General features: G+C 39.6%; 2 protein-coding genes across 4 annotated transcripts in view; one reads left to right on the forward strand and one right to left on the reverse strand.

The window, feature by feature from the left end:
* The first annotated feature begins 1,338 nt into the window (after positions 1-1,338).
* Positions 1,339-4,807, forward strand: LOC119895876 (TLC domain-containing protein 5-like). Its single transcript, XM_038709269.1, has 2 exons — positions 1,339-1,897; positions 2,401-4,807. Exons 1-2 carry the CDS (start codon positions 1,708-1,710, stop codon positions 2,946-2,948), a joined length of 738 nt encoding a protein of 245 aa, XP_038565197.1. The 5' UTR covers positions 1,339-1,707; the 3' UTR covers positions 2,949-4,807.
* A 599-nt stretch (positions 4,808-5,406) lies between these two features.
* LOC119895875 (rho guanine nucleotide exchange factor 12-like) overlaps positions 5,407-12,871 on the reverse strand; it is a 44,062-nt gene continuing 36,597 nt past the window's right edge. For 2 of the 3 annotated variants that reach the window (XM_038709267.1, XM_038709266.1), the window contains exons 30-38: positions 12,626-12,793; positions 9,883-9,970; positions 9,723-9,803; positions 9,544-9,638; positions 8,800-9,105; positions 8,445-8,672; positions 7,911-8,128; positions 6,925-6,998; positions 5,407-6,804 (exon numbers count right to left, since the gene is read on the reverse strand). In XM_038709267.1, coding sequence (XP_038565195.1) covers position 6,804; positions 6,925-6,998; positions 7,911-8,128; positions 8,445-8,672; positions 8,800-9,105; positions 9,544-9,638; positions 9,723-9,803; positions 9,883-9,970; positions 12,626-12,793 — 1,259 coding nt within the window. In that variant the 3' untranslated portion in view covers positions 5,407-6,803. The remainder of the gene's footprint in view (positions 6,805-6,924; positions 6,999-7,910; positions 8,129-8,444; positions 8,673-8,799; positions 9,106-9,543; positions 9,639-9,722; positions 9,804-9,882; positions 9,971-12,625; positions 12,794-12,871) is intronic. The other variant, XM_038709268.1, reaches the window with a different exon arrangement.

A 12,871-nucleotide genomic window follows, 5' to 3' on the forward strand; every position in this document is an offset into this window, starting at 1 on the left:
GGATAAATATTTATTGAGAATATTATTGATGGCTTGTAAGAAATCCATAACTAAGAAGAAGAATGGCTAAAAAAAAAAAAAGAAAAACATAGTGTTGATGAATGGATTGACACTGTTTAAGTGTAAAATGTATGAATTTGAGAACACAGAAGAATATGTTTAACCTCCAGATCAGACTTTGTGCAAATGTGCATCAGAAACTCCCATTGTCTGTGTGTGTTTATTTATTATTTTATGTTTGTAAGGTCTTTATGTTCATCTAGTCTTCATTTTGTTTATGTAGTTTATGTGTCCATTCTCTCTTTAAAAATCACTTAAGAGAGAATTTATCAAGATTAAAAAAAGAACTTCAGCTTCTGTTAATTTAAAGTTACCAACAGTCTCTGCACTTTACAGGCTATGAGACCTCACATGTACAAATACAAACACAGGCAGAATCCTACACATAATACTACTACTACTACTACTAATATTAATAATAATAATAATAATAATAATAATAATAGCAAAGCACCTTTCATACAAGAAAATGCAGCTCAGTAGTGCTTTACATTGAAGAAATTATGGGATGTGATGGAGTGAAATATTGCAGATCTTGGTCCTGTCAATTTAAACGTTTTTTAAAATGTCTTGTATTGTAAGCCACTGCATGAGATCAGGACAGAGTGTTACATGAGCAAACTTCAGCTCTGTTTTACTATAGTGTGAAACAGCAGACACCTCATATCACCCGTCCCTTCTAAAAGCAGGTATCTGCAAAGAAGTAGAGACTGTAATCCTTTAAGAGGATCAGGTCTGAGATCCGAGGGAAGGGATAAAGGATCCACTAACTGTCAGTAGTAGCCTGCACATGGCATTTCTGTCATCTTGACAGGGAGAACATGTGTCCATTGGAAATGTGCTGAGCTTTGGGCACTTTGGTGGAGTCTTCATGCCTTTTATGGAACATAAACAGCGATGGAGGCCGAGGCTGCGTACGATTGTTGGAGTAATTTTATACATGTATTGTGAATCTGAGGACAACTGAGAGGAGGAGTTACGGTAAGTCTTTTGTAATAGTGTTACTGTTACATGCTTGAAAAAAGGTCACTGGGTCAAAACTGACCCAATTTTGGTCAATATTGCACTAATGCAACACTGGATTAAAGTTACCCAGCACATGACACACTGTAATAAAGTTAAAAGCAGATATAAAAATATTGTTTTTATTTGGCAACAATGACAACTTCTCCAGTGAAGACATATTTTATTATAACTAATTTTTATTATACTGTCATGAAGAGCTATAGTTGTTGACATATACATATATTGCTTATAATGCTAAATAAGTTGGTTAAAATAAACTGTATAAGATGTGTGCCATTTGCAGTTTTAGGTATGTTATTTTAAACATCACATCTGCGACAGTTTTAGGGTAAAACTTCAGCATCTTGTGTCTAACACTGAGTCACAAATAGCCATATTTATGTACCCCTTGGTTTTGGGTAAAGTTAACCCTGTACTGCATTGGATAAAATTCCACAACGAAATTAATTCAAGTCATTATACATTTGGTAATTGCTTAGTTGCTTGATGGGTCTCTTTACTTTAAGTGTAATGTCATGAAAGTGATATAGCCTTTGTTGATTCTGAAATCATTAAACATTTATATCGACCAGTGAGGATGTATGATGGTGAAATCAATCCAATTGTCTCATCCAGACAGCCATGCCAGTACTGGAGGTGATCTGTAGCCTGATTGGCTGGTTCTGTCTCTACTTGTTGTTCTGCTGTACCTTCACTCAGCGAGGGCCCGAGTGGAACTGTCGACTGGTCACTTTGTCCCACGGGGTCCTCATAGTGCTGCTGACAGCATATGTCGTCTTCATAGACGGACCCTGGCCCCTCACACATGCAGGTCAGTGGTATAAAGTGATGAGCAATATATACAAAAAAAAGTTTAAATAACACTGTAACTTAAATTGAAGTCTATAAATGCAGAAATAAAAAAATATATTAGGTTACTAAACATATGCATATTTGAAATATGTTTGTGTCTCTTTTGATTACAAATCATTCTGTAAATGCTCTGATTGATGCAAAGATTGGTTCTATTATTAGTGGCCTGCCTATTTGCCAGCTTCATGTTCATGTTCTGATTTGAAGGGAAATTTAGTTTGAGTAAACATGAAATCGTCAGGTCACACACCAAAATAGCAACATATAAAAAGAATGAATGCAATTTTAATTTGGGGTTACAATAATTACAATAAAACAAGATCACTGCTCTTACACTACATGCCACTTGGATTGATGATAAATTGCTTTAGAGCACAAAAGGAAATTGCTTTAAGACACAAACAGGCCTTCAGTTTCACTCTTACCCCTAGTGTCTGACCTTTCCCCCCATCTATCCCCCAGGTACAGAAAACACTGAGCTCCAGACCCTCGCGCTGGCCATCTGCCTCGGCTACTTCTTCTTTGACATGGGCTGGTGTGTATGCAGCGGCAGCGAGGGTCCTGTCATGCTGGCGCACCACGCGGGGAGCATCGTGGGCATCCTGCTGGCTCTGCTCATGGGAGTGTCAGGCTGCGAGACCTGTGGAGTTATCTTCGGCAGCGAGATCACCAACCCCCTGCTGCAGACCCGCTGGTTCCTCCGCCAGCTGGGCTTGTATGACAGCCTGCTGGGCGATGCAGTGGACCTACTTTTTATTTTATTATTTGCCACTGTGCGCGTGGGAGTCGGCGCCGTGATGTTTTACTATGAGCTCACCTCTCCCAGGACCACACTCATAATGAAGCTCGGCGGTGTGGCTATGTACGGACTGGCCTGGGTGTTCATGGTGGACATAGCCAGATTTGGCTACAAGAAAAGTAGGGCTAAGTATAAAAGGTGGCTAGAAAACCACAAGCTCAAAGAAATCAACACACAAAAAATGGATGGACTTTCAGACAAGAGCGATTAAAGGAATTCATCTTGAACATAGGTAAACTCAAAAGTTCTTGCAGGGACAAGGGAGTACAAAGCTTGTTTGCTTACATAGTATTGCTTTATGGCACAACAGAAACAGGTGATTGTACTTTGAGTGCACTGAGTAGAGACACTATGGGTAGTATTTAAACTTAAAATCAATACAATTGCTCTGCAGGGATCATGTTTTTACAGCCAGAGGCACAACAATAAAATGGCTGCTTGGTATCCAAAATAGTTTGACAAACAAGTTCTCCCACATCACTGCAGACTTGATGAAATAAGAGTTTTTTAAAAGTTGTATGTAGTATGGATTTGGGACGCAGCTATGATCTCTAACAATAAGCCCTTTTCACAGAAGATATTTTGACATTGTCACAGTGGGAAAAGCACAGGTGTTATGTGTTGGTCAGGCTGCTGGCTCACTGTTAGATGACAATTTTAGAAACACCTGTACCCTTATTATTATTAATTTTTTTTTTACTATGACAAGTTAAAATGTCTGCTGCGAAAAAGCCTTACATTACTACTGCAGTAAAGGCACCAATCAAATCAGCCAAACAACATTTTTTTTAATGTTAATTATATCAACTTTTCACAATAAATGGAAGTGATATATTCCAGTTCCAAATGTAGCACTATTGCATCAACACTTAAAAGGACACCTCAAATGCTTTTCATCTAGAAAAAGGGGCGATGTGTCAAACTGCTTTTCTCTTTTTTACTTTAGACTACCGAGTGTGCTTTGTAAACCAATCTGGTTTTCTAGAGTTCAACTAAAGCTTGTTTTTTTGTTTATGTTGCAAAAGTACTTTTGGCCTAAATCCACAAGCAGACTTAAGTAATCAGTGAAACAGTAGAAGGTACGTATGACTGAGTGTCAACCTTTATACAACATTAATTTAAATGGTTATACTCTGTGGGATTGATGCCGCTGCCATAATATATTCATGCCAGATCTGCATTAAGAGGAAGAAACATTTGTAAGTGATCTTTTCTTGTAGACATCTGCCATGTTTTAACTTTACCTCAATCCACCATCAACTTTTTTCAGCTGCAAAGGAAATCAAACTGAACACCTTTTTGAGTAACATTTGCTAAAAATGGGTTTAGAAAATATTACAGATAAACAAAATATTTTTTAAATATAAAACTAAATATTTGTGACCTCTTTTTGAAGATTTGAACTTTCAGCAGGAACCAGTGGGCTTGGGGGTTGAATGCCTCAGACTTGGTATACAAACACTAACAACACTTACACTAACTTTTTAACATCCGCCTTTAAACATCATCACACAAAAACAATGATGACTGGAGAAAGATATCTTTGGTTCTAAAGCAGGATGTCTGCAAGGTTCACAAAGTTAAATTTAAGACTTAATAAATTGAAGACCTTCTAAGGCCTTTTTGTCTTTTAGAAAACTGAATTCAAGACCTGCAGATACCATATAAAGAAACATATGTTTAGCAAACATATAAACAGGGTTAATAACAATGTCATAAAATAGATAATTTTGAATAGAACATTTATAAATCAGATTAATGCTGAATGGATACTTTACCCTCTTTTTAAGTAGTTTGTGTTAAAACATTACATGATTGCATGGTGTAAAAAACAACAACACTCAAAACCATTGATATAGAGTCATAATTGTACATTATATTCCTTTACATTGAAAACAGTATATAATAATCATTTGTGACTATATATTCTTTTCAGGTTTGTTTTTTCTTTTTAAATTTTCGCATATCCAAAAATCAAAGTCATCTGTGCAGTCTTGTGGCCAGTGAATATTTGAGTCTTTTCAGCCCAACCATTAAAGTGAAGAGCAGAGGATTTATGAGTGAATCTTTGTAGCTTGCGTCTGAAGGGATGCATATGTCAAAGAACTGGAGAGACGACACGTATAACAGGCTGGTGTTTCAAGCTGATGATAACTTTCAGGAGTAGCTTGTTGCAGAAACTGAAATGATCCTTGAGAAAACCTCCTCACAATATTTCAGGGGAATAAAGACACTAGTTATGAAGATAATAATTTTTAGTCTTTCGTGCTCTTTAAATAAAGCTGCCTTGCCTTGATGATGTACAAAAGAGGGCAAAAGAACTGCACTCAGGTTAGTCAATCACCTCACAATCATGGAGGGCAGTGAAAGTAAGAAAACAGGTGAGGAATTAGAAATGGAAAATAAATTCTACACTAAAGTTTAGTCTCTTGCTCCCTCTAAAATATATGAGAAAGTGAGATCTTGATTTCTGTATTTCTATGTGCATTCATTAGTAAGCACTACCTCATCTGCTTCCTTACTGCATCGTGCCAAACGCCATTTGAATAATGTAGATATTTAATACACAAACACTTAAAGGATGTTCTGGTTTTACCTCCACCTGTGTGTTAATCCTTCTGTACTATTTCTTGATTTGTTGGCAAGACATGAATTTGGCGGAACGCTGGTGAACTGTAGACAGAGTTTATTAGATTTTGGCAGGGATCTGGATCTAGATTTGTTTGTTATGCTACATTCAAGTGCTATAGGAAAATTTCAACTTCAAAGTCAGCTGCTAAACAACATTTGATTTATACGCTATTTGCTCAGACATTCAAACCAAGAGGACAGCCAGTTAACAAACAGTACTGGAACTGTCAAAGGGTTTAGCTCTGCAAATAGAACAAATCTTCATTTGATATTTGTGGCCAGACCCCAAATAAATAAAGTTCAGTCCATCAACCCAGACAACAAATTAGCCTCTTATAACCATTTTAAAATTATTCATGTGTTTTCTGATAAATATGCTTGTTTGCTTTCTTTCCAAGTGAGACAAAGACAAAGAGCAATATTACGGTCATGTGCGTGAAGTATGAGGCTGGATTCAGGACACAGTTAGCCTAGCTTAGCACAAACACTATAACTACAGGGGGATCAGCTAACATGGCTCTGTTTAAAAATATGCCTACAAACACCTCTAAAATTCACTAATGAACAATAACACACACACACATAAACATAAATGTAAAAACAATTGTGTTTTTAGTTGGCATTACAACAGTTTATCCATCCGTCCAGCGCCTCCAGCTAAAGCATGGGTTGCCATATACGATCGGTGAGCAAAGGTTTTGGTCTCTGTTTTGTTACCAAACCTGGCAACCTCACTCCGCCAGGTTGTTGTTCATCATGTACATTATATTTCCAGCAAGTGAATCCCCCTAAAACCAAAACTGTAATTTCTGCTTGTGTATGGAAACAAGATACAACATGATAATTAGTGAACTCTAGAGGTGTTTTTTTGGGGTGGGGCATTTAACGGTTATTAATCAGTGCTGTTACAAAGTGAGGAAGTCTATCTTAAAGCATGTTCGTCTATATGCTAGGCTGAATATGCACAGAAGAGGTTATCTCTTATTTCTTTCTGCAGACTTTTATATGAAGCTTACAGCAGTGAGTCCTGAACAAGACAATCTACCTTCTTGATCCTCGGAGAATCATTCTGGTCACTGTCACAGTCTCTTTTTATTTTTTAACGCGTCTCTGCTGTACATCTGTGTGACTTCAAACACTTTCCCCCTTCATATCTCCAGTGTTTTAGATAATTTATGCAGCTAGTTATTATTATAGCAAAAAGCGACTGAATTGTCCTCAGGTAACTCCACAGATCCTCCGCAGAAGGATTTTGAGTTCATAGTGGAATGTTCCTAATAATCATGATTACGTCTTCCACTGATACATGCCTGAAGTGGGAGATCAGACAATAAGCTTCCATTATGTGGAAACATCAGTGGTCAAGGATTCATTCAGAAGAAACTTGGCCCATTCAACCAAGAAAGTCCAGGAAGTCTTTCATCATTGTAACCCATCTGAAAAATATAAGAGAGAGTGTTTGAGATTCCCTGTTAATGTACAAAAAAATATATGTGTATGAGAAGTTAACGAAAATAAGCGGATTGTTCCAAGTGACTGGGAGAAGTGAAACACACCATTGGTTGTCATCTGAGTCAGTAGCCAGGTCACTGTGTGTTTGTCGCATCTCGTTGTACTTCATCTCCACCTCCTGGAAGCAGATCATCACAACAAAACTCGCTGTGGTCCAAAGATCAGAGGTACTGTACTATGAATCAGGATTTGACGCTGCCTACTGGCCAATCAGTTCTCTTGGAAAGAGCTCACCATTCATAGAAGATCCCACAGACTTTTTTTTTACTTTAATGTAAGCTGTGGGTGATACAGACGTATTTTTGTACACCGATATCTTCCTACAACAGAGACTGATTGAAGTGGCAGCTGTGTTGTTGCTAACCTGGATTATGTTTTTAACTTCTTCATTGCAGCTCTGTCCATGTTTGCGATTGGTCATCTGCTGCAAACACCGCCCCTTGAATGTGAGAACACTTATGGCTGTATTGGTAAACCCTGGGTTGAATTACCAAGCTGATAACTATAGTTGTGTGACCGCTTTGCGTAATCGCCATTGATAGGCTTAATGAAGCCAGATAATGAAAAGCTACGGGTACGCTGAACTTGCTTCGTAGTACAGGCCCCAGGCAAAGCTACAGCTAAACAAACAAGCTAAGATGCACATGCTTAAATGATGGAATCAATAGACGAATGAGGCAAAATGCAAAAATGCTATGTAGTGGAATGACTTCACACACTGCCTCGGCATTACTGAGCAGCTTCCGTCAGTTTATCGCCGTGAGACTAGAGGCTTTTATCTTCAGTAGGTTATCAATAACATGCTAATATTTCGTTGGAAGTACTAGTGTTAAAAAACTATTTAAAATTTTAACGAGATAAATCTGCTGAAACCAACTTTTGTTTGCTGGTCTCTGATGGTTATATACTGGTGTCTTGCTTAGGGTTGAAGGTTTTCCAGTGATTTAAAAATGATGACTTCTTGGGAACAACATTTGTGTGTGTGTAACAGCAGCTAACGACAACAGGATGTCACTTCACTGTGCAGTACCTTCAGATACTGCAGGTCGGCCTGTAGGAGGCGTAGGTGGGTCATAAGCTGCCTGCTGAGGTTAGGGCCGCCGCCCTCTGTCTGCGAGGAGGAGGACAGCAGTTTCCGCATATCGATTCCCACATCACATGCAACTCCCACATCATCATCAGTGCTGTTTTCCTCAGAGACCCCACTGAAATCCATAACCACAAAACCACCTGGAAGGATAAGCAGAGCTGGGAAATAGTTAAAGGTTTTGGGAAATACACTCATTCCCTTTTGTCAAACTCTCCATACCAGCACATCTAATGATTATTAATTAACAGAATTTATTGTGTGCATTTAACCACTACAACAACAGAAATGTAAAATCTTCAAGTTGCCTACAGCTGTTTCCAGTCTTGCTAAGCTAAGCTAGCCTTACAGACAGCAGGCAGTATCAATATTCTCATCTAACTCTCAACTAGAAAGGGGATAAGCGCAATTGCCAAAATGTCGAACTATTCCTTTAATCCATCAGCATTTAAAAACTGTGTTAGGATTCACCCTCACCATTGTGTTCAGTTGGCTCAGGCAGACCTGTGCGTCCTGAGAGGAGCTGAGGGTTGTCTTTCTGTGAGCTTGCAGATGCTTGGCTCTCATCACTGGCAGCAGAGGGCCCCTCAGGGCTCCCAGGCAGAGAGGCACTGAGTAGACACCCAGGGGCCCTACTCTGCTTGTTCTCCTCCTCTGCCTCTCTGCTTATAATGTGGTTGAAAAGAGCCTGCTTCAGCATCGCCACTAGAAGAGAGAAACATTTAGTTAATGTCATTGCATAGGCTTTACACTTTTATGCCAATTGTGACCCAAATACCTCAAAACATATTTTTGTAATTTAGGTGAACTGACCCTTTAACCTGGAACTTACATGTCTTGAGAGCCTCTTCGCCTTTGGAGGAGGGTAAGACAAACGCATTGTGCTCTTGGTTTTCAAGGGCGATGCCCTGACGTGACCCTTCCTGCAGGAAGGGCAGTCTGTCTGCCAGCTGCCCGTCAAGAAAAGCCTCTAGTTCTGCTTCATCCACCTCTTCATCCTCCTCATCTTCCTCCTCCTCCTGTCTGTCTGCTATGGCCAGCTCCTCTTCCTCGTCTTCTGATTTCATGTCATCAAAAGGGTTCATACTCGGTGGAGACTGAATGTCTGGAGAAGAGGTGGCATCTTTATCTTGGATGCCTTGAGATTGGATTTAAAGGGTGATAGTGTACATTGAGAATACAACAAAAAACAATATTTAGAGTGCAGTTTTTAATCTGATTTAAAATTTTAAATACTTCTATGCAGTATATATGGATATGATTTATGTCAGCCTCAAATTCAAATATTCTGCTGAGGAGACTAATGGAGATACTCAATGGATGCGGAACTAATTATTATTTTAATTAATTATATTTTTAATTGACAATTTACACTATAAACAGAAAGAGCTTCCCTACAATTTAAAAAATCATCTTCAAATTGCTTGTTTTGTTTAAAACCCAAAGATATTCAGTTTAAAATTACAAGCAGAAAATCTACACAAATGTTTTTCAAAATTTCTTCGTTGCTCGACTAACTAATTAATAAACTAAATGTTTCAACACACACAAAGTTATTCAAGCACAGCTACAGTACCTGAAGAATGGATGCTTCCACTTGATGTGCGGTCAGGTTCTTTGCTCTCCTTAGACATCCCATGTTTGATGATCTCAATAGCGTCCCGCTCAGCACTGAAATACACTCACATTAGAAACAATAAAAACAATATAAATACAACCATATCAGTAAGTAAGAGGCTGCGTTAGTAGACTCACTCAGATTGAGCTGCAGGTGTGTCTCTGTTATGAGGTTGGGACTTCATGGCGTCAGCACATTGCGTGATCAAACACTGCCACCTGGATGAATCGAGGTGATACAGCAGGATGAGACGGAGGGAGTAGATGACATGTAGCCATTTCGTGGTGCAAAACTTACGTTCTCTGATCTGACACCGTCTGAGCCATCAGCTCATAGATCTGAGCCCCGTTTTCCGACATGGACAGCACAAAGAAAGACCTGTTGTCTGATGAGGGCAAAAATGCGAACAATTATTACATGACAGTTACATATACATACATAATACTTAATATACACTGTATAAAATAATAATCTTTTATTTATAGAGCACTTTTTTTTTACATCCATGTTACAAAGTGCTTTACAAAGACAGCAAAATAAAATGTCGTAAAAAAGTCATAAGTTGTCTGGTTATAAAAGAAAACATTTTTAACTCAAGTAAAATCAGGAAAGCTCTAAGTTTTAAGAAGGAACTTCAATGAGATTTTTATGAAAATATTGTAAGCCAGGCTCAGGTGTGATGAAGAACTTTCGGAGACTGATTTCGAAGACTTACAGAGCAAGGTTTATTGAGACTAGGCTGAACACATGCAATGAAAACACCAAACCTGAAGAATAATTCCTGTCTGGAGATATTTATCCTTCCTAGATCAGCAGGCACTCACTAACTGTCCAAATAAGGTTATTGTTCACCCCTCTATATATGTGTGAAGAGTCGATTATTGGTTCAAATCAAGACATGCTGTGCGTCATTCAAGCAACAGTCACTCAACAAGCATGCAGAAGAGAGAAACAGAGTCCGCGCTACTGTTTTGGAGAGTTCAGCAAAACCTCAGCAATTTACCCTATCATAACCTGTGTCATAGCAACACTAAACTCCTTCACAGAGATCACTGACTCAGCTGAACTGATTTCCTCAGGCCAGCTATTCCAGAGCATCAGTGCTCTGACTGCAAAGACTCAATACAAAATACATCTGCCCAAGGATCTTAAGAGAATATGCCGGTTCATATGGTACTTAAAGGTCAGAGATATAACAGGGCGAGAGGCAATGAAAAGCCTTAAAAGGTAATCAGTAAAATTTTAAAATCTATTCTAAAAACTTCGATTGCACAGGCTTTGTGGTGTGCTGCTCTTCACTTAAATTACTGTCAAACCAGATGCCAAGATTCCTTGCAACAGCCTTAATATGTTCCAATAGGGAACCAGCAAATAGCACAACTTGTTTTGTGCTGGGTCCCAATAACAAGGTTTTGTGTTTTGTCCGAGATTAACTCGAGGAAAGTTTTTCCACATACATCTGTGAATCAGCAGCATAAACATGGATAGAGACACCATGTTTCTAAATAATGTGCTGAAGGGGAAGCATGTAAAAGAAGAGGCACACCATACTTAACAGAACAAAATGAAGAGACAGTTGTTTGAGACACAGAACCACCTATTCGACAGGTAAAATGAAAACCATTCTAAGACTGTACAAGATATCCCCACCCTGTGCCTCAGTCTGTCTAACAGGATGCTGTGATTGATCACGTCGTAGCAGTGGGTTCACACAGGAAGTTTTAAATCAGGGACACAACCAGTAGACAAGGAACTGTTTAAAACAGAAAGCAAACAGGGCCTGACAGATTCAATTTCCTGTAGTGAGACCTTTGTTGGTATTACATCAAGAGGACTGGAAGACTGTCTCATATGCTATACTATTTCAGACCAGGTAATGGGATAAAACTGGTTTAAACTATTTTGTTGCGGGTAAGGCACAGCAGAATAAGAGGCAATGAGGGTAAAGGAGCACCTGGTGCAGCCAGTCTGGAGCTCAACGCTCTGAAAACAGTGGAGATGATTGTAGATTTTAGTAACAGCCCAGCCCCACCCTCCCCCATCATCCTGGGTGACTCCCCAGTTGGGACTGTGGACTCCTTCCACTTCCTGGGCACCATCATCTCCCAAGACCCCAAGTGGCAAAAAGGCCCTCCAGAGGATGTACGTCCTGCGGCAGCTGAAGAAGTTCAGCCTGCCAAAGACAATGATGGTGCACTTCTACACCGCCATCATTGAGTCCATCCTCACCTCCTCCATCACCATCTGGTACGCTGCTGCCACTGCCAGGGACAAGGGCAGGCTGCAGCGTATCATTCGGTCTGCAGAGAAGGTTATTGGTTGTCACCTTCCGTCTCTTCAGGACCTGTACGGCTCCAGGACTCTGAGGTGTGCAGGAAAGATTGTGGCTGACCCCTCCCATCCCAGACACAAACCGTTTCAGACTCTCCCCTCTGGCAGGAGGCTGAGGTCATCAGGACCAAAACCTCTCTCCACAATAACAGTTTCTTTCCGATTGCAGTGGGCTTCCCAACTAGGCCGGGTCCCCACTGTCACTCACTCTCATGCCCCCCCTCCCCAAACACACACACACAAACACTCCTGACCCCACACTTTACACCAACGCTCAACTTTATGCACATGTTGTGAATTTTTGCACATATTTGTCAGCATTGTATTATAGTATTATTGTAATTTTTGTATACTTGTACATTTTTTGATCTTTCTTTTTATATATTTATATTTATGTTCATGTGTACTGTAACCAACAATTTATACCAAGGCAATAGTTGTATCTGTCAATCTAATGGTGGCATTGGATTTTAGGGAATCATCTAAATCATTGGGACTCATCACCTGGGAAACAGGAATTGAAGTACATATATTCCTTGCAGTCCATCCAGTAGTGTATTAGATTTGAGTCTGGACCAGTGTTGTGGACCAACTGACACTACCATCCCAAGAGCCGTGCTGCTACCAAGAACCATTATGACACTGAGGACTGATTCACTAAACCATAAAGATTCAGTGAAAAACCAGATGGGTGTAGGGTAGTTCTTACCAGTTGCCACTGGCCGAACCAAGACAGTGTTGAGTTTGATGATGGGGCTGAAGATTTGTTTGGTGTCTGCAGCACTGGCCAGATTCTTGCCGTGGAATTTGAGGACCAGACGCTCGTCCTGTTTCTGCAGTAAAACCAGAATGTCCTCCAGGAGGATCGTGTACAGCTCTGAAAGGAAGACACTGGTAATGTAAAACTGTGTGTATACTTTATGTACAGTATAAAATACAAACATATACGCACACA

This window comes from Micropterus salmoides, unplaced genomic scaffold, assembly GCF_014851395.1.
Source record: "Micropterus salmoides isolate LMB-PRFRI ecotype aquatic unplaced genomic scaffold, ASM1485139v1 Ms_hic_scaffold_9, whole genome shotgun sequence".
NCBI lineage: Eukaryota > Metazoa > Chordata > Actinopteri > Centrarchiformes > Centrarchidae > Micropterus > Micropterus salmoides.